The sequence below is a fragment of the Eumetopias jubatus genome, unplaced genomic scaffold (assembly GCF_037043125.1).
Source record: "Eumetopias jubatus isolate StellerSeaLion01/CBP00866 unplaced genomic scaffold, mEumJub1_p1.0 scaffold_12, whole genome shotgun sequence".
Classification (NCBI taxonomy): Eukaryota; Metazoa; Chordata; class Mammalia; order Carnivora; family Otariidae; genus Eumetopias; species Eumetopias jubatus.
The window spans coordinates 32702579-32728531 of NW_028274818.1; the positions used below are offsets into that span (position 1 = coordinate 32702579).

At 34.4% G+C, this 25953-nt stretch overlaps 1 protein-coding gene across 1 annotated transcript in view; it reads left to right on the forward strand.

The window, feature by feature from the left end:
* ZBTB41 (zinc finger and BTB domain containing 41) overlaps positions 1–25953 on the forward strand; it is a 43106-nt gene that overhangs the window by 9034 nt on the left and 8119 nt on the right. Inside the window, exons 3-10 of the mRNA XM_028120381.2 lie at positions 1419–1626; positions 2342–2411; positions 4719–4866; positions 8366–8495; positions 13186–13281; positions 14645–14751; positions 16611–16716; positions 22033–22121. Of these exons, the coding sequence (XP_027976182.1) occupies positions 1419–1626; positions 2342–2411; positions 4719–4866; positions 8366–8495; positions 13186–13281; positions 14645–14751; positions 16611–16716; positions 22033–22121 (954 nt within the window). The remainder of the gene's footprint in view (positions 1–1418; positions 1627–2341; positions 2412–4718; positions 4867–8365; positions 8496–13185; positions 13282–14644; positions 14752–16610; positions 16717–22032; positions 22122–25953) is intronic.

The window sequence follows — 25953 nt, forward strand, 5'->3', positions numbered from 1 at the left end:
TCGCTGTTGGAGAAACCTGTAACATTTGTACAGAATTTAGATATGTATTCAGATTATAATACAAATCTCATATTAGTATGACTCTGGATGTCTATGCATTATACCAGTTCATCTTTTCCTTTTCCTGCTTTCTTTGATACTTCCCGTATATGTTGACTTTAGCAGTTTAGCGTTAAGCATGCATCAGGTACAGGTGATTTACTTGTTTTCTAATGTCTTATAAGTTGGAGAGATCTTACATGAATATGCTGTGGTGAAGTATAGGTTTTGTTGAGTAATCTAGATATGTGGTACCATTTCCAGATTACTTTCTGTGGGAAGATAGATAAAACTGTTATGTATTATAAGAAACGTAAGTATGTTATTTTGCCTTTTTAAGGTATTTTTAAAAGGACTGTCAAATCTGAAAATTTCTTTCCATTTATGCATATACATAGTAAAAGTGAAGTATAAAAACAGCCAGTCTTCTCTTGAGTAGAACTTTTGATGGTCAATTTTAAATTAAAAAATATATATATTTTATTTTATTCAAAGATTTTATTTATTTATTTGATATAGATAGTGAGAGAGGGAACACAAGCAGGGGGGAGCCAGAAACGGAGAAGCAGGCTGGAGAGGGAGAAGCAGGCTCCCCGCCGAGCAGGGAGCCCAACTGGGATCATGTCCTGAGCTGAAGGCAGACACTTAATGACTGAGCCACCCAGGCATCCCCAAAATATATATATTTTATTTATTTTTCTTTTTTATTGTTATGTTAATCACCATACATTACATCATTAGTTTTTGATGTAGTGTTCCATGATGCATTGTTTGCATATAACACCCAGTGCTCCGTGCAGAACGTGCCCTCTTTAATACCCATCACCAGGCCAACCCATCCTCCCACCCTCCACCCCTCTAGAACCCTCAGTAAGTTCGGAGAATTTGCCAACAGAATTTTGAGCAAATTTACCCAAAGTTTTGATTTTTTTTTTAAAGATTTTATTTATTTATTTGACAGAGAGTGAGCACAAGCAGGGTGAGTGGCAGGCAGAGGCAGAGGGAGAAGCAGGCTCCCTGCTGAGCAGGGGGAGCCCGATGTGGGACTTGATCCCAGGACCCCGGGATCATGACCTGAGCCAAAGTCAGTTGCTTAACCAACTGAGCCATGCAGGCGCCCAAAGTCTTGATTTTTAAAATGTGTAAACATGAATAATTTTTTTCTTTTTTATGACCCAAGTTTTCAAGGAAAGCAGTGAGACCAAAGTAGTAAGTCTTGAGGTTTATCTGAGACACATATTTAGGTAAACTTTTTTCTACTTTTGTGTGTGGGTGTGTGTATTAAATATGTTATTAATCATGGAATTTTATTCAACTGTCGAATTTCAGTCACTGTACTAAATGTACTGAATTTAATTTTAATTTATCTCTTTTTATAGGGAAATATGAGAGCCACACACGTGTTCACACAGGTGAGAAGCCCTTTGAGTGTGATATTTGTCACCAGCGCTATTCGACAAAGTCTAACCTAACTGTTCACAGAAAGAAGCACAGTAATGAAACAGAATTTCATAAGAAGGAGCACAAGTGCCCTTACTGTAATAAACTTCATGCAAGCAAGAAGACTTTAGCCAAGCATGTTAAGAGGCAAGTATTATCTTGCTTCCATAATATACTTTATTGTGCCTTCTAATTTAAATATGGAGTAAGCTAAAAACATCCATGGAGTGCTTGTCTCCAATTCTTTCTTTGCTTAATATTTTCCAGACAATTTTTATTGCAAATATATTTGATTACAGATTTATTAAGAACAGTAAATGTTTGTTTTTTATTAATGCTATTGAGATGAAGTTTTTTGATGTTGAAACAAGAACTATGGAAGTTTAAGACAGCATTTTGGTTATCCTGTTTTTTATTTTGGGTTTTGACAAGTATATTTTCAAAATATATGGTTTTAGAACTCTAGGAAACTTATTCCTCATGCTCAACTTTGTCTTTAGTGTATAAAAATTTGTGAAAGAAAGCATGCTTAGTGCAGTATTGCATATTTAATTTTAAGAAAGGATATTTACTGAAATTTGGATCAAAAAAAATCAAGTGAATTACCTTGATGATTATCTGTGAATAGCTAGGTTCCTGAATGTATTTAAAATATTAGACTTTTCTTTGACTTCTTCTGCATAAATTTAGACATACACATTTTTAAATGTTAGCAATACTTATATTCTTTAGGTATTTACATGTGCCTGTCTCTTTATGAAAGGAATCAGTGCCTGATTCTTATAATCACTGTTGACAGATCATATGGAATATGGACTTAACTAATATAATCTTTTGCTAATAGTCTTTTTTTTTCTTGTAGATTTCACCCTGAAAATGCACAAGAATTTATTTCCATTAAGAAGACCAAGAGTGAAAGTTGGAAATGTGACGTAAGAGCTTTTAATTTGTAGTAGAAAACCAAAATAAATAGATGTTACCTTTGGGGAAAGTAATTAGATTTTAGAGTAATATAAACCTAGCTTATCTCACTTTTAGAATCCTTCTTTTATACAAAGTTATCCTAATATTTGTAAATTAAGCCCCATAGAGGTTAGTTTCTAGATGGTGGACCTGGTGGAAATCTTAGTTTTTATTTTTAATGTAACTACCATACCATATGCTTATATTTGTGTATATAAACTGACATTACTGTATAAGTAGGAATTAAAATGTTAGAATTTTCCCCCCACTTCTGGTTATCTGTCTCAAAACTTAGTAGTTTTTAACAACCGTTTTATTATATCCCACCATTTTGTGGGTCAGCAGTTACATTTGGAGCACAGCTTTGCTAGGTAATTCTGTTCCACATGGTGTCAACTGAAGTCACTCAGTTGTTTTCAGCTGATAGAAGTGGTCTGGTTTGGTTTGGAGCCACTTCCAAGTGTCTCAGTCACACGACTGCAACTTGGTGTTGGCTGACAAGGGGCTCGGCAAGGACAGTTGGCTAGGAATTTTGATTCTTCTCCACAAGTAGTCTCTTCATGAGGCTACTTAATCTTCTTTCTATCATGGTAGCTAAGCTCAAAAAAGCCCAGATAAAAACTATCAGGCTTTTTTTTTATAAAGATTTATTTATTTTTAGAGCTAGAACATATGTGAGTAGGGGGGCAGGAACAGAGGGGAAGGGAGAGAAATCTCAAGCAGACTCCCCACCAAGCACAGAGCCCGGCATGGGGCTCAATCCCATGACCCACGATCACAACCTGAGCTGAAATCGAGAGTCAGATGCTTAACCAACTGAGCCACCCAAGCACCCCAAAACTATCAGACTTTTTATGGCCTAGCTTCAGAAATCAGACAGCATCACTTTCAACACATTCTGTTGTTCAAACAAGTCACTACAGCCAGGTCAGATTTAAGGAGATGGGGATTAGTTTCTATTTTTCCAGTAGTAGCAAAGAATTTTTAGATATCCTGCCACACCCCCTAATACTTTTTTCATTATATAGGTAAATATTATTTGAAGGAGTCACAAGCTATCATTTGTCTTCCTTATTTTCAGGCTTCAGTTTATGTATACAACAAAATTATTACCATTTCTCTGATTTCAGCTTCTAGGGATTGAAGTTAATTATTAGCTATTTGAATCTACATAAGCTGCTTTCTTCTCCTTGCTAAGCTTCATCATCCTCAGCTGTAAAATGATTATAATAATTATATCTACCTCATAGGATTATTGTGAGAATTAAGTAAAATAAACCATGAATTATTTAGCATTGTGCCTGGTATATAGTACATGCTATAATTATTGTTGTTTTATTGTTGTTGTCATCATTATGATAGCAGCCCCTTCTCCCCCAACTTTTTTAATAAAAAAAAATTAAGACTTTATTTTTTAGAGCAGTTTAAGTTTTATAGCATAATTTTTGAGGAAAGATAGTGATTTCCCATATACCCCTGCCTCCACAAATGCATAGTCACCCCCCATTATCAGCATCCCCTCAAAGTGGTATATCTGTTACAATGATGAACCTACATTGACCTCCCACTTTTTAAATCTCATGTCTGCCAGATTTCTTTAAAAAGTTGTATCTCGGGGCACCTGGGTGGCTCAGTCGTTAGGCGTCTGCCTTCGGCTCAGGTCATGATCCCAGGGTCCTGGGATTGAGCCCCACATCAGGCTCCCTACTCTGCTGGAAACCTGCTTCTCCCTCTTGTGCTCCCCCTGCTTGTGTTCCCTCTCTCGCTGTGTCTCTCTCTGTCAAATAAATAAAATCTTAAAAATAAATAAATAAATAAATAAAAAGTTGTATCTCTTCCTTTTGACCACTTTAAGAGATAAATTCTAAAATTATTTTTCTGTGGTTTCTTATTCCTATTCCTAATTAAATGTATGGCAATAATAATAAAACATTTTATTCATGACATATAAGTGATTTAAACTACAAATTTAATGGATTTTAGAAATGTTGACTAGAATTAAGATACTAAGATTACTGTGTAATCCTAGAAATTAGCCTATTCGAATGGGGGAGTTGAAATTCAGCTACTTTCAGTACAAATTTAAAATAATTCCATACTATAATTCCTCCAAGGCATTTTTTTCTGCACAATGAGAATTTGATTATACTTTTGGTAACTTTTCTGTTGGGAGAAATTTCTCTTTACTTGAATTTGTATGTTTATTTCACATCATGAGCTTGGTATTTTAATTTTTAATTCAGGCTCCCTTACATTTTGTGTACATTTTCTGTTAGATTTGTAAGAAATCTTTTACTCGAAGACCACACTTGGAGGAACATATGATTCTACATTCTCAAGATAAGCCTTTTAAGTGTACCTATTGCGAAGAACATTTCAAATCACGATTTGCACGGTTAAAGCATCAAGAAAAATTCCATCTGGGTAAGCAAATTACTTTTTCTAAGAGCAGTCATAGCAGTTATTTTTTTAAGTAATTTTTTTTCAAGATTTTGTTAATTTATTTTAGTGGGGGAGGGGCAGAGGGCGAAGGAGAGAATCTCAAGCAGACTCTGCACTGAGTGCAGAGCCTGACATGGGGCTCAATCTCACAGCCCTGAGATCACGACCTGAGCCAAAATCAGGAGTCAGACGCTCAACCGAATGAGCTACCCAGGCACCCCAGTCATAGCAATTATTGATTATCACATCATGCTAGAGGAGCCTGCTGCTGTTGAACCACTTAGGAGAAGGAAGTCAGATAAATTGGGAGGAACACTGGATTTGCTGCTATTCCTGCAGATGAGTAAATATGTTTATTTTCTGTTTTGGTGGCAGATGTGTCTGTGGTCATAAACTGCATTTATTCACAGTTGATTGTTGGATAGGTCTGTGAGTGCTTGAATACGGCATTTTTGTTTTGGAAAAACTCATTTTTCAGGGAATGAAATGAACCTAGTATATGTGGAATTCAGTATGGTATTTGACGAATCCTCTATCTAATGCTTATGGTTACGATGGAAACTTGTGTGCTAGATGGTAGTACAATTAGGTACATTTATGACAGTTAATACTGATAGGGAGTTACCGTCATCCAAAGTAGAGGCTATTTGCTCTGCAGCATTGGTGATATAGTGGTGAGCATGGCTGCCTTCCAAGCAGAAGGCAGCCTTTTCCCTGTCCTAATCAATGTTTTTATTGACAGATGAAAGTAGATACTTAATGCTTATAAAATTTGTAGATGACATAAAGCTGGCATGGGTAGTTGATATGGTAGGAAATAAAAATGTAAAAAAAAAATCTTTGTGCTATGGAAAAGGTTAAAACAAATTAAGCTAAAATTAAGAGTAAATACAAAGTCATAAACATGGGAATTATCTGACTTTTAGTCGTTGGGGATTGCAGAACTGTAAAATGGTATAGAATCCAAACTCCTCTGTTTACAGATGGGCTTAAAAGCAGAAGCTTTTTAGGCAGAATCTGAACCAGTAATATCATATGACTGACAAAAACCACTATAGTTTTAAACTATGTTAATAAAAATCTGTTGTTCAAAATCAGGGAGGTAATTATCTCACTGATTTTAAATTCATCTGTAATATTGCATTCATTTCTGGGTACCACATTCAAGATGGACATTCTCAAGAGGTGGGTAATTACGGTGACCTAGCGTCTTAAAATTACATGGAAGAACCTTGAAATATTTTGGGAAAAGTAGAACAATTGTGCAATAAGGGATCTTTGCAATTCTAGTATATAAGACATGTATGCTGGAAGATTATTTTCTTAGCTTAGTACTTTTGGAATTGCCTTTAGTAAGTTCTATCAGGGTATTTCATCAGCATTTCTAAGAAGTCATCATATGAGGCAGTTTTTATACTTAATAGAACTGTAGTTGGAGACATGTTCATGATCGCATGAGGCATGTGAGAAATTTCTTTATACATTAGTTCCAGGAAAAATAATTTCTCCTGGGAAATTGGTGGGCTTCTTCCTTTTTGAGATGAAAACCATAGGTAATCTTTTTTTGTCCCATGTTATAGAAACATCATAGCAAAATATAATTTTTATGGTTAACATAGTTGCTTCTGCTTCCTTTTTCTGTTCCTGATTTTCTCTTTCAACATTTGTTAAATACATCATTTAGTAAATACATAGGCATTCTAAGAATATTAAGTGGATATCCTAAGGTATAGGTTTAGTGTCAATTTAGAAATTTTTTAAAGTATTGGAACTTATAAATTGAAGTAACTTATCCTGCACAATAGTTATTTTCCTATCAGTAAAATTATACAAGCAGATCCTTGAACTGATAACAGAATTGTTGAAGAAAGCATTTCTCAAAAGGTGGTTGAATTAGAACTATGTGTGCATGTGTTTTATATATGTATAATATATGTGTGTGTATATATATATATTATGTAGTATATACATTTTATGTATACACACATCACACCTCTATGCTTCTGTTTACTTGAATCACTGTATGCTAGGTGAGTGGTTCAAGTCTGAGGTATGGCCCAAGAATTTGCATTTCTGACACATTCCCAGGTTGATGCTGATGATGCTGGTCCACATACCACACACCTGTGTATTACTGCTTTTAGGTTATTCAAAGACATACTTACACTACCTGCATTAGGATTATATATTCTGTAAATCAGAGGGAGATATTTCTAAGAAATACAGTCTGTGAACAGTTAGGGTAGAAGAATAATATATTTCTGTGTATAAGTATAAAAATCATAGTTGGCTTTAAAGTCAAATCTTCTAATTTTATCCTATTTAGAGAGTTGGCATGAAAACTGCTTTAGTAACTTCCCAGCATAGTTTCATAAATACAAGTTCAAGGAAGTTTAGCTGCATGCAATACTGGGTATCTAATATAGGGGAAAGAACGTAGGTATTTCCTTTGAAAAACTGGTAGGTAACTGAACATGAAGGAGAATGCTCCTTTCTTTCTTCACTCAGCTGGAGCCTTCAAAAATAGGTATAGTTATTTCACTCTTTGCCTAATACACACTTGCCATAATATACTCATCTTGGCACTTTTCGCTTTTATTTGCTTCATCTATTTATCTTTAACTGTGCAAATGCTGAATCTCCTTTTTTCCACCTTCTTGGAGTTTTTTTTTGGGGGGGGAGGAGAGGGATGTAAGGAGGTGAGGGATTTTCCATAGCACTACTTTACTTAACCCAGTGCTAGATATGAATTAAGAATCAATAAATACTTGTTGAATTAGTTAATGAAAAAAAGGCTCAGATCTCATGAAAGATGAAATATTAGAGATTTTAAATGAGAGTATGTTAAAGATACTTAATATATTTTGAGGTCATCTCAAAAACATGTTGAAACTCCCCCAAAACTACTGTGGCTACCGAACAATTCTGCTTATAGATTTGCTTCTGAATTTCAGTGTCCAAATGCCATTTTCTTTCCATTGTTCTATTATGATTAATTTCTCATTAGAGTTCACAGTAGAGTCTACAGTATTTTCAACCTAGGCATCATCATTAAAAATTTGTGGTCTTGGGGAACAACAGTTCATTTCCAGTTTATGAAGTCTCTGAAGTCCTTTGTTTATTCTTCCAAAGTTTCTCAGTACCTTCTTTTCCCAGAAATCTGGTATATAACATTTTTTACTTTGTTCCAGTCTGATTTCAAACTAGGAACTGGCCATTTCAGTTTATTAACCCATTAGATTATACAGCATTTACTATATTAGATGCCACACCATAAACTCAGCTCTAAGCATATAAGGATGAGTGTAACTTGCCTTCTAGGAATAAACAATCTAGAAGAGAAAACTATAAATGAATAACTGCATTGTGTTATAATATATGCACTTACAGTGGTAGATACACATTCGTAACATACCGATCCTATTAAATTTAACTTAGTATCTATTCTTTAAACTTTAAATATATATTCTTTCCTTTTTAGGTCCTTTTCCATGTGATATATGTGGTCGCCAGTTTAATGACACTGGAAATTTGAAACGCCATATAGAATGTACCCATGGTGGAAAGAGAAAATGGACTTGCTTCATCTGTGGAAAATCAGTACGAGAAAGGTGAGGAATTTACTACACACCCAGAAAAATCCTGGTAACTGTTATATAGAAATAATTAATGAATATAGTTTATAAGGATTAGGGTAATACAAGATATAAGATACTTAAAATTATACTTTAATTTGAAATTTAAGGACAGAAGAAGAAATTTTGTAAAATGCTATAGAAGATGATATAAAGTCAGGATTTGCCGGTTTAGATGGTAAATTTCACATAGATACCACTTTGTCTCTTTCTGAAACCCCACTAAAACTATATTAAAGGTTATTGATTGATTTAAAAGACAGTAAGCTACAAAGACAGGAAGAACAGAAATGTGACAAGAGCAACACAGATTCGGGAGGTAGAAAGCAGGTGGATCAGTGGGAACTGACTTAGCAGATCTAAGAAAGACAAATCCCAGGGTGGCAATGGAGAAATCGAGAACATAGTTTACATCATAGAATCCACAAAAGGTGTAGGAATGGGCAGTATCAGATACCTCTGGAACTAGGGTGAAGGAGAGGTAGAACAGGGAGTACTTGAGTAAAAACTTCTTTAGAAGTTAGATTATTTGGATTTTCTCCTGCCATCCACACAGGTCATTGCTGCTGAGCACCTACCCCTATCCCTACTTGGCAGATATCTGGACTGGAGTATACCATGTTGTTATATGATGAATGCATTCTGAATGCTGAAAGCAGTGAGCCACAGGCCTTATCCCTGCTGATGTCTTGGATTTTAGATTTTATCCCCCAGGCAGTAGATTAGAGAACAATTCCCTGAAAATCTGAGCAACCAGAGGGCAAATATATTCCATAACAAATAGTACACTTGGGTCACCTACTGTGTAGCCTAGTCATCAAGACCCACTTATGCATGCTCTTTGATTGTACCATCTACTTTTTAGTCTATCACATGTAATCGACAGATCAAAGAAACACAGAAGGAAATCATTTAACATGGAAGCTAGATTCTAACACAATCAGGAAGAAAAAACAATCTTGAAGGAAACATTATTCAGAAAGAAGAAAACTTTCAAAAAAAGAAATAAACAGCTGGTTGCTTCATAAGAAATACTCATATTATGAATATCCCCAGTTGAAGATCTAGAATCCATTAGACAAGAACAGGGTGCTATAACAAATCAGAGCACCCAGAAATTCAAGGCATGATAGACAAAGTAAAGACCCTAATAGAAGGATTGAAGAACAAAGTTGAGGGAATCTCCCAAAAGGTAGAGCAAAATAAGGTAATAGTGTAAAATAAGGATTAGAACATTAGAGAACCAGTCAAGAGGTCCAGAAAGAAAGAGCGAACAACGAAAATAGCAAGGGAAAAAATCGTCACTGAATAATTCAAGATAATAACCCAGAACTGAAGGACATGAGTTGCCAGACTAAAATTACCCATCAAATGCTTAGGACATTAGATGAAAATAAACCTACTCCAAGATACATCACTGTGATATTCCAGAACACTGGGGACAAAGAGAGGCTTCTGTATGCTTCTAATTGTTCAGGGAAAAAAGTTACATATGTTGAATTATGAATTAGAATTACTTGGACATCTCTCTGAAGAGCAACACTAGAAATAAGATACAGTTGTACTTCGAAGATTCGTAAAGAAAATTATTTCCAGCCTAGAATTCTGTTCTTAGTCAAACTAACAATCAAGTCTGAGGATCATTAAGACATTTTTCATGATATCAGAAAGTTGGCCTTTGATGTACTCTTTCTCATGAAGCAACTAAAGGGTATGCTTTACCAGAATGAGAAAGTAAACTGATGAAGAGGAAGACAAGGGCTACAGGAAATAGAAATTCTAATACTGGAAAGAGGCAAAAGGAATAATAGGAGGATAGTGCATGAAGTTTCCAGGATTGTGAGATGTGCAACATGTCTAACAATGGGTAGTCAGTCCACACTAGTAGTAGTAATGCCCCATGACAGATTGAGGGTTGTCACTGCTATGATCCCTGCTGGCATGTTTCCTCTTTTAACTAGGGGACAGAATGTGAGAGTAGGTCTGACCCCAAAATTTATTTTTTATTTTCTGTGGTAAGAACATTTAACATGAGATCTACCCTCTTAACAAATGTTTAAGTGCACAATACAGTATTGTTACTAAGTTACAATACAGTATTTTTATTAATACAGTATTATTATTGTGTTAAGGCACAATGTTGTACAGCAGACCTCTAGAATTTACCCATCTTGCTTTACTGAAACTTCATACCCATTGAATAGCAGCTCCCTGTTTCTCTCTCCCTGATTCAAATTCTTATCTATACTCTGCCACTGTATAGTACCTGTATGCTAGTATACTAGCATACACCATTGTACTATTATATTTATGCCTTGCTACTTGATTTAACTGAGGACACTTGTTTCATTTCACAGAAATATTCTTTTTTGACCTGTGAGAATTAGAGATAGTTCATAGTAAGTTTAGAAGCAAAATATATACATCAGCCTTTTTACTTTGGCTGTATTTCTGCCAGACTTCTAGTACCTGATCCACTCTAGATTGTCAGATGCTCTGATTGTGAGATGAGCTCTCTTTTCCAGTATTTATTTATGACTTTACCCGTTGACATGTTGGAAAGGACTCTTGCCAATGCTCAGGCAAGCTACAGCCAGACTTTGATAAAGAGACCATGTTCATACTATCTTGTGGGCTCTTTAGCTAATAGTGACAATATTGTTAGATTTGTGCTTGCTACTCGGTTTTTCAAAAATATACAGTATATTGTTTAGTGATATATACTACTAAGTAGTAAAACAAAGAAGAAAGGGAATAGTTAACATAAATGGTTATCTCTGAGAGATCAAGGAGGAACATGTAGAGGCATTCTAAGGTATAGCAATGTTCTAGGTCTTATCCTGCATTTAAGTGTAGTAATAGCATTCTTTAAACAATATGTATACATTTTCTATCCTTCAGTATATAAAAGTTCCATAATTTTAAAACATTAGAATTGCCACATTCTTAAAATATCAAATTGATAGGATGGTAAAATAGGGAAACCAGTATGCTACACTTGATCTTAGCCTACAGATGGATACAGTTTATTTTATGCATTATACATTCTTTTTTTCTTAAAGGTCTTTCTATAAAAGCAAAAAGCAAACCAAAAACTAAAACAATCTCTCCATCTTTTTACTTTTAGTTACTTAGTAGGTAGGGGTCTTGGAATAGTTTTAGGGATAATTTCCACAAAGCAGAATATACCTGCAGATGCACCTGTCCAGTGTTGGTGGGCCTTGTAGAAGAGCACCATCTACTGGCATAGATCTGCCTTCATTTCAGGTTCAGCCTTAACACTCACTAGATGTGGAATTAAAATAAAAACCAAGTGGTAGAAACAGTCAAAAGCCTGCAAAGGTCAGACACATTGCCTTTTACTTCTTTCCTCCCAAAATAACTTTGTCTATCCTTACTCAGCACTTTACATATGTAGGAAATCTCCGAGTGTTAGAACTATAGGAAATGCTAGCTATGTATTTGGAGCAGCAGTGGTTATACAATAGCCTGCTAAAAGTTCAGAAATAACAGAAGTAAAACCAATGAATCACCAAAGTAGTAATTAGTAAAAGCTTATTGTGCATATGTAAAAAGACAGTTTGCAAACCAGGAGAACTCAAACCAGAACACAGAATGGGACTCAGGTATATTGTTATATGCAGCTTAAAAATGAGAAAGCAGTGACTGTTTATTCTTCACAGTAGTTGGTTGTGACATTAGGATTTTCTTAAGTGATAGGGAATTGGTAAATGGTTACCTCACATCAACCTTGGGAAACAGTTTAAGTTTTCCCTATGATTTTCAGAGGCATAAACAAATGACCCAGGACAGGTTATCCTTGCAAAATAAGCTACATTAGGCTTTGTTTATGGGACTAAACTGTTTGGGGAATTTTCAAGGCTGGTCTCTGTTTTTTATTTTAACAAGTCCATCCCAGGTCAGTAGGACTGGAAGATTTAGGAATGACAGTAATTGTATTCTTTATATGGTTTCCCCTTTTCACATTGGCATCTGGAAGTTATAAGTACCTGTAAAGCTTTCTTTGCCTTAAAACATTCTTTTCACAGATACTGAGCACATATTTGAAAGGAATAGTACTGATAAACTGGGTTGGCTTATGTATTATTAAATTTTCTCTGTTAAAATTCACATCAGTTTTACTTAATGCAGTAGTAACAGTTGAGAATTTTTCATTGTACTCCTTGATAGCTGCTTAAGCTATATAGTTAAATCTTTGAGCAAACTGATGGCAAAGGAAGCCAAAGTTAATTTGTGTTTGTGTGTGTTTTTAAAGAAGAGAAACAAAGCAGGCATGATTATATGCTGGTGAGACTAATCCAGTAAAAAGCAAAAATACTGTAGGAGAAAGGGAAAATTGTCGTAATATCTGTTAGCTTGAATACCTTTCTAGTAAGCTTTCTGAATACCATGTTTGAGAGAGAGAGAAAATGTAAGCAGGCGGAGGGGCAGGGGAAGGGGCGGGGAGAGAATCTTAAGGAGGCTCCATGCCCAGCACGGAGCCCTATGCGGGGCTTGATCTCACAACCCTGAGGTCATGACCTGAGCTGAAATCAAGAGTCAGATGCTTAACTGACTGAGCCACCCAGGCACCCCTGGAAACTTATGTTTAATATAGATAATGACATTAAAAAGTCTCTAGATAAATGTATATTTTTTAACACAGGACTACTTTGAAAGAACATTTGAGAATCCACAGTGGAGAAAAACCTCATCTTTGTAGTATTTGTGGGCAAAGTTTCCGTCATGGAAGTTCATACAGGTAAGTCAAGCCATTTTTCCCCTATATTAGGTAAGGTAAATTATTTTAATTCTCTTTTATCATTGCATTAGTTGTTTGTTGAATTAAAATATTTCTTAGCACTTACAGTAAACAAAATTATGCAAAAAAACTTTACAGACTTTTCCCCCACATTACAACTTTTAATAGTCTTTATTCTGTAGTACAAAATATTAAATATTTCATCACCAAGTTTGCTAAATGCTTTACTGTCCAAGTCACTGTCATTTAAATGTTTATTTCATTACTTTTCTTTGATTCAAAACTCATTAAAACTGTGATATTCTAACCTTAGTGTATTTCATTACTCTTGATTATCAAAAAAATATTTTGGTATGAAATATGGCAAAATTGAAAACTCTAGTAGGACTCTCAATTTTGGAAAGTCTTCTGTGTATTAGTTGTAACCTGTGTAACTGTTTTTATAGCTGAATCCCTGACCACATTTGAAGTTTATGAAAAGTTGGCTTTTTCCTGAATAATTAAAAGTGACTGCCTACTGTTAGACATGTACATTTTACATGTTTATTAATGCTCTTAGGGTTTTTAATCTTAAGGCTTTAATTTTTACACTTTCATTTATTATTTACTTCTTTTACCTCTTTTTAAAAAATTTTAAACATAATGGGTCCTTTTTAGATGCAGCTCAGTTGGTTTACTGGTTTTAGTTACGGAATCGATATCTGTTTTGGCAACTTGAATGGGAAAGCTATTCATTTCACTGGGATATATATAGATGGAGGATTATGGTGCTAAAAATAATTCAAGTTAAATGAATTTTAATAATTTAAACCTTTTATAATCTGTCTTTGGGTGACTATAAAATGAACTAACTTTGGTTAGTGTGAAGAAAAGTAGCAGAATATAATTGTGAGAAAGTTCATTACTTATAAAATTTACCAAATTCTCATCTATCGATTTGTAAGTGGTATCGTCATCCAGAAAAGGGTTAATTCTTAATTATTTGCTGTATTGTGAGTTTAAGTCACTTACCCCATTTGTCTGATTCTAATTCCTTCTGACTCATTCCTACTTGCTATCTCTGAAACTCCACCAGATAGATAACAACCCTAGACATTTAGTATGTTTAGTGAAGTAGATTTAAGTCAGGAAGGAAGGTCATGTAGACGTAGTGTATGTGCAAATGTTGAGGTGTTTTTTTGAAAGAGGTGACTAGGAGCCCTGGAGTTAGATAGTGAAAGAGTGGGGAAAGAGGAAAGTCATAGAAATGAAGCAAATAATATATGAGGGTGGGTGAGTCCAGTTTCCCTATTTAGAGTTAATCAGGATTTTACCTTTGGTGTCACCAGTTTTTATGGTCTTCAGTTTTTTTTTTTCTTTATAGACTTCACTTACGAGTACATCACGATGATAAAAGATACGAATGTGATGAATGTGGGAAAACGTTTATTCGTCATGACCATCTTACAAAGCACAAAAAAATACATTCAGGTAAGGTGTACTTTGTAATGATGTTTACAAAAGCCTTTAAGAAAGCACCTGCTAGAGGACATACTACATCATGTTGATGTTGGCTATAATTTTAATAATTTGGCATTGATAATGCTGACTCTGAAAATTTTTTTTTTAAATATCTGAAAGGGACATAATTTTATGACATGTTTTTGTTCACTGTAATTTTAATCATTTGGTTGCCTTTTATGACTACAGACTATATTTTGATGTTTGTTTTAATCAAATTCTCAAAATTTGCATTTTGCATATTATGTGGATGTATACAATAATTAATATTGACATTTCTCTAAATGGAGATGCCAAGATAACATTGCTCATTTTGATTGGATTGGAAAGAAGTTAGCAAAACATGTTTGAAGAGATATGATTATAATTGGGTGTTAAAGTTTATGTATTAGTCAGTTTTTGAAACCCTGTCTTTGGAAAAGAGTACCTTAATAATCCTGATCAATTTCAGATCTTTATACCATATTTATAATTTTCATATTCCGGGGCTTTCTTTCATATTTTCCTCTCAGATTGATGTTCAGGAAGTGCTTAAGAGAGCCAACTATATGAGCACAATAATGGGAAAGAGCCATCTCTATGAGCACAGTAGAACAGGTGATTATTATTATTATAAACATAATCTAAGTATAAAGTGTGCAACAGATATAATTATTTTCTTAAATGATCCCAGTGAGGTTGCAGGATGCAGTTGTTATCAACACTTTTAAGAGATGCTCACGGTCTGATGACTTTTTCACTGAAACTATGCGTTTTCGTTTTTAGGAGGAGAATTCTAAATTCCTAATTCTAGAGATTACATGCTTTAATTGCTTACTGGATTAAGTTGAGACAGTGGTTTTTAAAGGCCAAGGCTTTGTAACTGAATATAAGAACAGAGATGAGAAATGGAACTCATCTAGAATTTTACTTCATATTTGTATTTTGGCTCATTACAAATAAATATATGAAATCCCCATAGATGAAAAATATTTTAAAAGTAGAATACAAAGAGGGTGCCTGGGTGGCTCAGTAGTTAAGCATCTGCCTTCAGCTCAGGTCACGATCCCAGGGTTCTGGGATTGAGCCCCGCATCGGGCTCCCTGCTCAGCGGGAAGCCTGCTTCTCCCTCTCCCACTCTCCCTGCTTGTGTTCCCTCTCTCGCTGTCTCTCTCTCTGTTAAAAAATAAATAAAAAATCTTAAAAAAAAAAAAATAGAATACAAAGAGGGGTGCCTGGGTGGCTCAGTCGGTTAAGCATCTGCCTTCAGCTCAGGTCATGATCCCAGGGTCAAGCCCCTTGTTGGGCTCTGCTCAGCAGGAAGTCTGCTTCTCTCTCTTCCCCTGCCCCTCCACCCTGCTTGTGCTCTCTCGCTCACTGTCTCTCTCAAATAAATAAATGAAATCTTTTAAAAAAAATAAAAATAAAGTACAAAGATCTGAAAATGTTCAGGTCCTTTTTATTAACAGTAAAACAGCCTCTTCTTGATTCAGTGTATTTTCATTTGAAGTGTTTGACATCTAGACTTACTATATTCCTAAAAAATTACTGAGTTTTGAAGTAATTTCATTTATCTTGCTCTGTTACATTGAAAGGTAAGATTTGAAGTCTACAGCAAAAACCCTATTCATTCCTTTTCCAAGTGAGGGAAAAGGGCTCACATCCATGAAAATAAGCATAGATTCACTGAAGAAAGGTTTTTGAGTAAGGAATATAAAGCAAATAGCCCAGAATAAAGGGTGGCTTTACTTTTCTGGTATATTTCCCATCATGTTATTTTACTGTTTGATAATATATTTCTGGGGAAAAACTGAATTGCATATTATAATCAAAATATTTGGGTCTTTAAGGTGAGAAGGCTCATCAATGTGAAGAATGTGGAAAATGTTTTGGTCGTAGGGATCATCTCACTGTTCATTACAAAAGTGTACACCTGGGAGAGAAAGTGTGGCAAAAGTAAGTGAAAAAGCAGTTTCCCATAATTACTACATTGGATAAGTGTAGGTTAGAGGAGAGTTATAACTTTTCTCATAGTTTATTTTGTTTAATTGGGGATAGGTTAACTAGCTCTCTTTTTTCTGGCTTCTATAGCTTCTCTGCTGACCTAATGGAATTGAATGAAACATTTTTGTTTTACTTGTTTTCAGTTGACTTAAGGCTAGAGTTGGTAGACATTGAAGCTAATGACTAATATAAAATCTTGAAATTCTTTGGGCGTTTCATTTATCTTTGGTTGCTGTGGCTTTTACCTAAAAGTATAATTGTGCTGCCCTATATATTACACTTAATAAGAGCAATTATTGAGACATGTTTCTAGTCAGAATTTAGATTTCTTTTTAACCACAGTGAGCATTTAAAATGGTATTTTATTTGAAGGAGGCATGTGTTATCCTAAATAACCAACTTTTTTTTTTAATTCCAATATATTTAACATACAATATTATATTAGTGTCAGATACACAATATAGTGATTCAGCAATTCTATACATTACTCAGTAATCATCATGATAAATGTACTCTTAAATCCTGAACCTGTTTCACCTATTCCCCCTGCCTACCTCTCTCTGGTAACTATCAGTTTATTCTCTAAGAGTCTGTTTTTTGGTCTCTTTTTTTTTCTTTTGAACACCAACTTTTTAATAAAATTTAGTATTCAGGTTTAGCTGAGATGAGTTGTTGAGTGTAAAATGTTCAGAGAATCCATGTTCTTGGACTAGGTGTTTGGAACGAATGCTAAGTAATGGGTGCCAAGAAACTTAGGTTAATATACTGAGCATGATCAACAAAATATACATAGTATCTTTAAATGTAATAAGTGATAGACCACTTTGAAGAAGAGTAGGAAGTGCTGATTTGTATCCATTTTTAATATATTTACATACTGGTTTATATTTTCTTTCACTGATTTTGTTCAGTGATTCACTCATTAATCAATGTATTCATTGTAGTCATTGAATTCTTTTATTCATGAGATAATAGGAATCCTGCTAAGTGCTAGGATAGAAAGATATACATGATGCTGTATAGAAAAGGAAATAAGGGGGCACCTGGGTGGTTCAGTCGGTTAAGCATCCAGCTCTTGATTTTGGCTCAGGTGATTTCGGGGTCGTGGGATCAAGTCCAGCGTCAGGCTCTGTGATCAGCTTAAAGTCTGCTTGTCCCTCTTCCTCAGTTTCTCCTGTCGTTCGTGTGCACTCTCTCTCTCAAATAAATAGATAAAGTCTTTTTTTTTAAAGGAAATACGAATTTCAACATAATGTACGAATGGGTGGAAAATAGACTGAACTGCAGACTCACTTGTTTCTGAGGGTCTATAACTTTTTCTCAACCTCTTTATACAACTTTAAAAATTATCCAGTATCTCAGGAGCTCTTGTTATATAAATTACAATATAAAAATTATATTACTGTTTAAATAAATTATATAAATCATATTAGAAATTGAATTGAGAAAAAATTCAGTACTTATTAATTCACTTAAAAATAGTGATATACCCATTACATGCTCACATAAAAAGCAATTTGTGAAGAATAGCTACTTTACAAAACAAATTAAAAATATTAAAAGAGTGGCATGTTTTACATTTTTGTAAATCTCTCTAATGACTTAATAGAAGACAGTTGAATTATCATATCTGCTGCCATGCATTATTTTATTTGAAGTAAATGAACAAAATCTAGCCTCTCTCTATACATAGTTGGTAAAAGAAGGAGTATTATGATAGCAGTCTTAGATAATTGTGGTTATTAGTCTTTGCTACTGCACTAAAACTGTGCTAGTTTCTTAAAGGTAGTTGCAAGGTGCAATCTGAAACAAGATTAATGAAGTTTTCATACCCTGTTACAGTCTATTAGTCTTGTACTTGAATGAATTTTTTTACCTATGCATAAATTGTAATATGATGCATTTGTCATTTGGAAAATATGGGTTCACTAAATTATGCCAGTTTTCTAAATGCTAGCACATTTCACAGTACAGGATCAACAAATCACATTTGTTAATATTGCCTCTAGTCTCTCAGAAAGGGGTATTGGGAAGCTGTCAACATCACAAGGGCAGCTGCAAGTTCTCCACAATTTTTATACTAGCTTGAAAGCTCAAACTTTATCGTTGATGACAAACACTGAAGTAACAGTTTTACTTCCTTTAATTTTCGAGAAAATATCTGCCAAATATTCAAGTTTGTAACTGTGGCTTGTCTTTTATTCTTTTCAAGTGAAATGGTATTTCATGAAGGAAGTGGCTCCTTCAGCCCACCACTCAGACTCAGGTACTTCGGTGTGCGGTAGAAGTGCTGTGTCATTGCCACTTTATCACAGAGAACATTACAAAGGCCACAGTCTGAAAGGTTGAAACTTAGAAAAATTAGTAATTTAACTCCTTTACCACATTTTTCTTTTCTTTCTGGCAGTGGGGAGCACAGTGATAATTAGTACATTTTGGTACCACTACCTTGTTTAGAGCTGAGGTACTGGTACTTTTACCTGCCATGTCTTTTGTATATGTCATTAGTGTAAATGTCAACACAATGAGAAAGGCAAATAATGTTATGGTATCATTTTGAAAATAACTTTGAGCTTAAAAACCCTATGAAAGAATTTTGGGATTCCCTCACTGCCACAAGAGCCTGTGGGCCTATCTGCTGGCCTAGATAATTATGGAACCAGAAGCTGTAGGTTCCACTTTCTACAAGGGTTGGCTAATGGTGGATCTAGAATATGAAGCCTTGCATATCATTTTATGGAACCAGTACTTATCCCAATGTGATAAACAGCCACTGAAGATTTTAAACAAGAGGGTGACACAGTTGGATTTCTTTTGGGGTAGATCACTCTTATTGGTGTAGGGAGGCTGGATTTGTGGTGGATAATTCGAGGCAAGTAAATCAACCAGTTAGAAAGCTGTTAGAATTTAGGAAAAAGATGGTGAGGGCCTAACTAGGTAGTAGCATTAGTAATAAATAGTAGAAGGTACTTATTTGAAAAATACTTAGTTTTTTGAGATAATGGGAGTAGTCATGGCTAATTCCTGTTTTCAAGGAATTCCACTTTTCAAGTGGTTGGTTGATAAGCCAGCCACTGAGATAGAGAAAACAGAAAATGGACTAAGTTTACAGAGGGAGATGATGAATTGTTTGGTGTGTATTGACTTTGAGATGCTTAATGGAAACTCAAACATAAAATGTAATAGGTAAATCTAAGTCTAAATCTCAGGAGTGAAGTCTGACCTGTGGATAAAGATTTATACGTGAATACGTAAAAGCAGATTATCCAGGGAAAGAATGTGGAGTGCTTAAGGTTAGTACCCCTCCTTCTACCCATTATTTTCTAATGTTTCTTCTTCCCTTTTAAACATTTTAAAATGGTGATTCTATTTCAGTACCCTTATCTACTTCTCCACTTCCCATTCACTGTAATAAGCTATTGCGATATGACCTCTGACTTTACCTCTTAAATTGCTGTCAGTATAAGTTCCTTATTGCCAACTCCAATAGACATTATTAAGTCCTTTTTACACTGGGCATGTCAGCTTCATTTGGAACTGTTTATCACTCCTATCCTGAAAATCTATACTCTAGCATCCATGTGAGAAGGGAGAGGTACATATATAGGGCCTGACCCATCGAGGTCTTTGTACATTTTATCTTTATTCTATGTTCACTGTGAGACACTTAAAGTGTTGTGAGCATATGTATGTTTAAAACTTCATTCCGTTCATGGTATAGACCATGATTTCTTAGCCATAGCTAAGGGGAGGACATTTTGGGCCAGATAATTCTTTGTTGGGGAGCTGTCCTGTGCACTGTAGGATGTTTATTTATTGGTATTCCTGGCTTCTATCCAGTAAATGGCAGTAGCACGTACCTACCCCCAGTTGTGAAAACCAGAAATGTCTTCAGGCATTGCTAAATACCCCATGCAGGGCAAAATTGCCCCTAGTTGAGTACCGCTGTGTCTCTATGTGTGTGCCCATGGTGACCCTGTTTGTATCTCTCTTTATATTTACTATGGATATGAACAGAATGAGACAAACCAAGTATACTGGTTACAAGTCTTTTGCTAAGTTTATCAGTGACACTCCCAAGTCACTAAATCTAGATTATCTTTTTAAATGTCCGTTTCATCAAGTATAGAAGTAAGTTTCTGGAAGACAGGGCCTTGCATAGGGTTTTTGTAGCCACTTTGTAAATGTTGAGTTGAACGACTTGAAAAGTATGAGTGGCATTTGAAACCTTAGGTGTACTATTGCTATTGAATATTGGTAATGATATACTAAACATTCCAGTAAGACTCGGTAGATCTGTTAAAAGCAAACTGTCTTACAGAACATTATAGTAGTCTATATTTGAGTTAATTATTTGGCATGTACTCATCAGATATGAATTATTTCCAAGGTGAGATGATAGGCTTTCCTAATAACCACCACTTAAATGCTAATCATTTTACAAATATCTTAATCCTCACAATGAAATTGGAGTCTAGGATTGTTTAAATCACAAACACGTATTCTTAGGTACTGCTCTCTACTGCCTGATAAGGTAGCTTTGAGTACTTTATAGCTTTTTATGTCTATTAATCTGTAATAAAAATAAAGGACTGGTATCTCGTTCTTTTAAAATTTAGGTATAAAATTTAAGTTCAAGTTTGTAATATTTATTACTTGTGTTATTAAGTGAACCAGTTAGAGCAGTGTCACCTTTTTGATGAAGGCACATTTTGAGGTTGCTGTAGTTTCTCTTCATTCAGCCCCAGCATCTATTTTTAAATTTAATTGTTATACTCTACATGCAGAGAAATTCATTGTTTGTAGCGTATAGTTCTGCAAGTTTTGACAGATACATGTAGTCATGTAATCATTACCACAGTCAAGATACAGAATAGTTCCATCACCCCTAAATTTCCACCAGACTTCTTTGTTCAACTCCTTTTTTCTTCCTTCAACCCATCATTGATCTGTTTCTGTCCCTATAATTTTTCCTTTGATATTTTTAATAGCAAATAATAATAATACAGAAGTCCAGTGATTTAAATCTTAAAATTAAGTGGTTTAAAGTTAAAAGTCTAAGGACCTCTTTTTACAAATTTGTATGTTGAATGTAACTGGAGGAAGAAGAGCCAGAGGTAAGGTTGGTACTTTAAAAGTATTTCCACATTCCTTTGGATTTCTGTGCTTTATTAATATGAGAATTATATGTAAATCTTGTAAATGTAACCTATTTTCATTATGTTATTAAAGTTATATTGAAAACTCAACCCTTTTTATGTTTCTTAGATACAAAGCAACCTTTCATCAATGTGACGTTTGTAAGAAAATTTTTAAAGGCAAATCAAGTCTGGAAATGCATTTTCGGACGCATTCAGGTAAAAGCTAATGGGTACTTTATTTATATATTTGTGTAATTATTCAGGAGTAAAATATGGACATTTAAACTTTGTTGTTCTTGGTTAAATTTTTTTCTTTTCCCCATACAATTTTTACTTATTTTATTAAAATTGATGTCATAAATGAGCAATATTCTGCCTTTCGATTATCTATAAGCTTCAATATTTTTTAATATTATTTTGTAAAATTGTGGCAAATTTTTCTTCATAGGGAATTTACTCAATGTTTAGCTGTAATTTTCCCCTTTTCTGGATGTTTATATTTGCTCTATATCTGTGTAACTCTGAAGACATTCCTTTTTTTTTCCCTCTTTTAAAAGAATAAATCAGATAGGATTTGATTATCTTGCTTAACAAGTTACTCTTGTATACTTTCCTTTACACATAGTCATTTGTGATTTGTAGGTAGTTACAGTAGAATGACTTGCTTCAGCTCCTTTCCAGAAGATAATCATTTTCTAAACCTTTATTTTTTCCCCCTTGGTAATGCTACCATATTTGAAATATAGACTGTGTTGGATTCTTTCTTATATGTTGTCATAGTCCTTGTTTGACTTCCCATAGAAATTAACAATTCTTAAACCTTTCCTTTCTTTCTTTTTAAAAAAGAAACTTATTTGTGCATTTATGGCTGTTTTATATTTATTTGGATTTTGTCAAGCTGCTGTTCTAGAAGAGAAAAATAGTTGATTTCGTAAATATTAGAATGGAAAATAACTGGATTTGGGAAATGTCAGTACCAAAGAATTTATTACTTATAAGGTGCTGCTGTTAAAAATAAAACACAACCCCCTCCAAAGGAAAAAGTCATAATTTGGGGGTACATACATAGGGATATAAAATGAGGAAACCATATTAATGCTATCTTCCATATTATTTATAAATAATAAGCTTAATAAACTCTTGGTTTGAAAGAAATGATGAACTTACAGAAAGTTAATTCAAGACCATTGATGATTTAAGAATTGTAAAACTGCAGGAATTATTTTAGAGGAGAAACTTAAGGGCTGGCTTTATAATTGCATTCAGTTTTTAAAACCATTGATTTATAGTAATTAGTCAATGACCAATGACAGTGTGGAATTTCCATCTCTGAATATCTCAGTTAGTTGGAATTAGGGACAAGTCACTCTGCCCATTGAAAATTGCAGAAATGAGCTCTATTACAGAATAAGACAAAGATTATGGCAGTTATGAAATGAGAGGGAGAAATCACCTAAAGCAGAGGTCAGTAAACTTTGGTAAAGAGCTAGATAATAAATATTTAAGGTTTTGTGGGCCAGTCTCTATCACTCAGCTCTGCTTCTGTAGCATGAAAGCAACTGTAGACAACGTGTAATCAAATAAACATGGCCACATTCCAATAAAACTTTATTTGCAGAAACAGGCAAGAGGCTGTATTCGTCTTTCGGGCTATAGTTTGCCAACTTCTAAAGTAATCAGCAGGCTACCAGACAGGACTTCAGTGTGGCCCTTCGACAAACTGGTTTCCATATTTCCCGGTCCATTCCTGAAATTTATAGGTCCAGAAACTCACTTTTATATCTATACACTGAGAGTTATAAATACTCTTAGGAGTTCTTTGTAATAACCACTGGAAATAGATTCATGAGAATGTCCGCTTAATTATTCACCTTCTAGAGAATGAATAGTGTACTAGCCAAGGTATCCTTTTCTCTAATCAAGGAAGCAAAGTTGCTAAATTTATTAGGCAGAAAAATATAGAGTAAAATTAGGTAGTAATTTTATGGAATAGTTTATCAAGAAAATGGTGAGGTATACTGAATCATCCTTACCCTTGTAATAGTGTACCTCTTCTTGTGACCAGAATAATTTTGCTCCCCAGATTCTTTTTCCCTAGCCAGGATACCCTTAGTGCATTGTCTATACTGCTTTTTTTAAGAAAGAGATTCATGTTTTTTTGGAATCCCCTTAGCTAGATTCCATATAGACCTTTCCTTTTCTGGTAATAAATTCTTTCTCTAGGCGAGCTATAACTAATGGATTGGTTTCAGTTTTGGCCAGGTCAGTATACTTAATTGGTTCAAATGAGTAGATATGATCAGTGCTTAGCCCAGGACTTGCAAATAGTAGGTGCTTAATAAGTATTTGTTGAATGAATGAATTTACCTTTGACTAACCTCTCATCTATCTGATGTTTTCAAACCACACAATTAGGGAAATTGGTTGAAGTACAGATCAAGATTTTTTTTTATAAATGGCTTACTCTCATCCATTATATGTTTTGCTTGTTGTAATTCTCAAGAGTAGTGATTACATCTGTTCTTAGCAGTAGTCTTGTTGAAATGTAGTGTATTTATTTAAAATAGGCATTAAAGCTGATACATTTAGGGCCTGATTTTAGACTTGGTAGAATTTTTTAAGCTGTATGTAAAGTACCCAAATCTTAATGAACAGCTCAATGAAGTTTTATAAATGAATACATCTATGTAAACACCACTCAGATTAATATAAAGTATTAATATGTTACCAGTACCAGAATTGCAGAAGTATCTTCTCTGGACCCTCCCAGTTGATAACCTCCTTGCAAAATAATCATTATTTTGACTTCTATCACCATTCATTAGTTTTGCCTGTTTGAACTTGATATAAATGGAATCATACAGTATGTACTCTTTTTTTTTTTTGTCTGGTTTCCTTCGCTCAGTACGATGTCTATGAGATTCATCCATAGAAATAGATTTGTTTCTTTTAATTTTCATAGGACTATACCACAATTTATCCATTGTACTTAGATGGACACTTGGTTTGTATTTACTTGGATCTATTATGAATAAAAGCTCTAAAAATTCTTGTTCATGATTTTTCATTATACATACACATTTATTTCTCTTGTGTATATGCCTTGCCACGGGATTGTTGGCTGATAAGATATGCATATGTTCTACTTTAGTAGACACTACTGAATAGTTTTCCAAGGTAATTGTGCCAGTTTGCATTCCTGCCAGTAAGTATATGGTTTATGAGAACTCCAGTTGCTCCATGTTTTCACCCACACTTGACACTGTCTTTTTTTTAAGCCATTCTGATGGCTATGTAGCACTGTCTCAAAGTGGCTTTAATTTGCATCTCTGAAAGTAGTGATACTGAGCACATTCCCATATACTCATTTGAATATCCTCTTTCTTGGAATACCTGATTCATTCTTCTGCTGATTTTCTTAAACTGGATTGTCTTTTTCTAAATGATTTGTAGGAGTTCTGTCTGTATTCTAGATATGTGTCCATTGTTGGATATCTAAATTGCAGATTCATTCTACACTGTGGCTTTCCTCTCACTCTAGTAATGGTATCTTTCAGTGACTGAAGTTTTTGAATTTTATAGAAGTCACGTATCAGGGTTTTTTTTCTAGTTAGTTTCTTACTGTATCCTCTTTAAGAAATTGTTGCCTGTTCCAAGGTTGTTAAATATTTTTTTCTGTTACCTTCTAGAAGATCTATTTTAACTTAAATATTTAGGTTATGAAACTTCTGTAATTTACTTTTGTGTTCATTATTAGGTAAAGGTCAAAGTTCCTTTTTTACTTTTTTCTTTTTACATGTAGCTATCTAGTTACCCCAGCACCATTTATTGGAAAGCCCATCCTTTCCTTACAGCATTTCATTGGCGTATTTGTTTTAAATTAAGTGATCATATATGTGTGGTTTGTTTGGGGGCTTTGCTCAGTTCTTTTGTATTATTTGTATACCCTTGCACCGTTGCTATACATAAATTACTATGGCTTTTGATATCTGGTACTGTAAATTATCCAACTTTGTTCTATTTTGGTGTCTTTATTATTCTTGTTCCT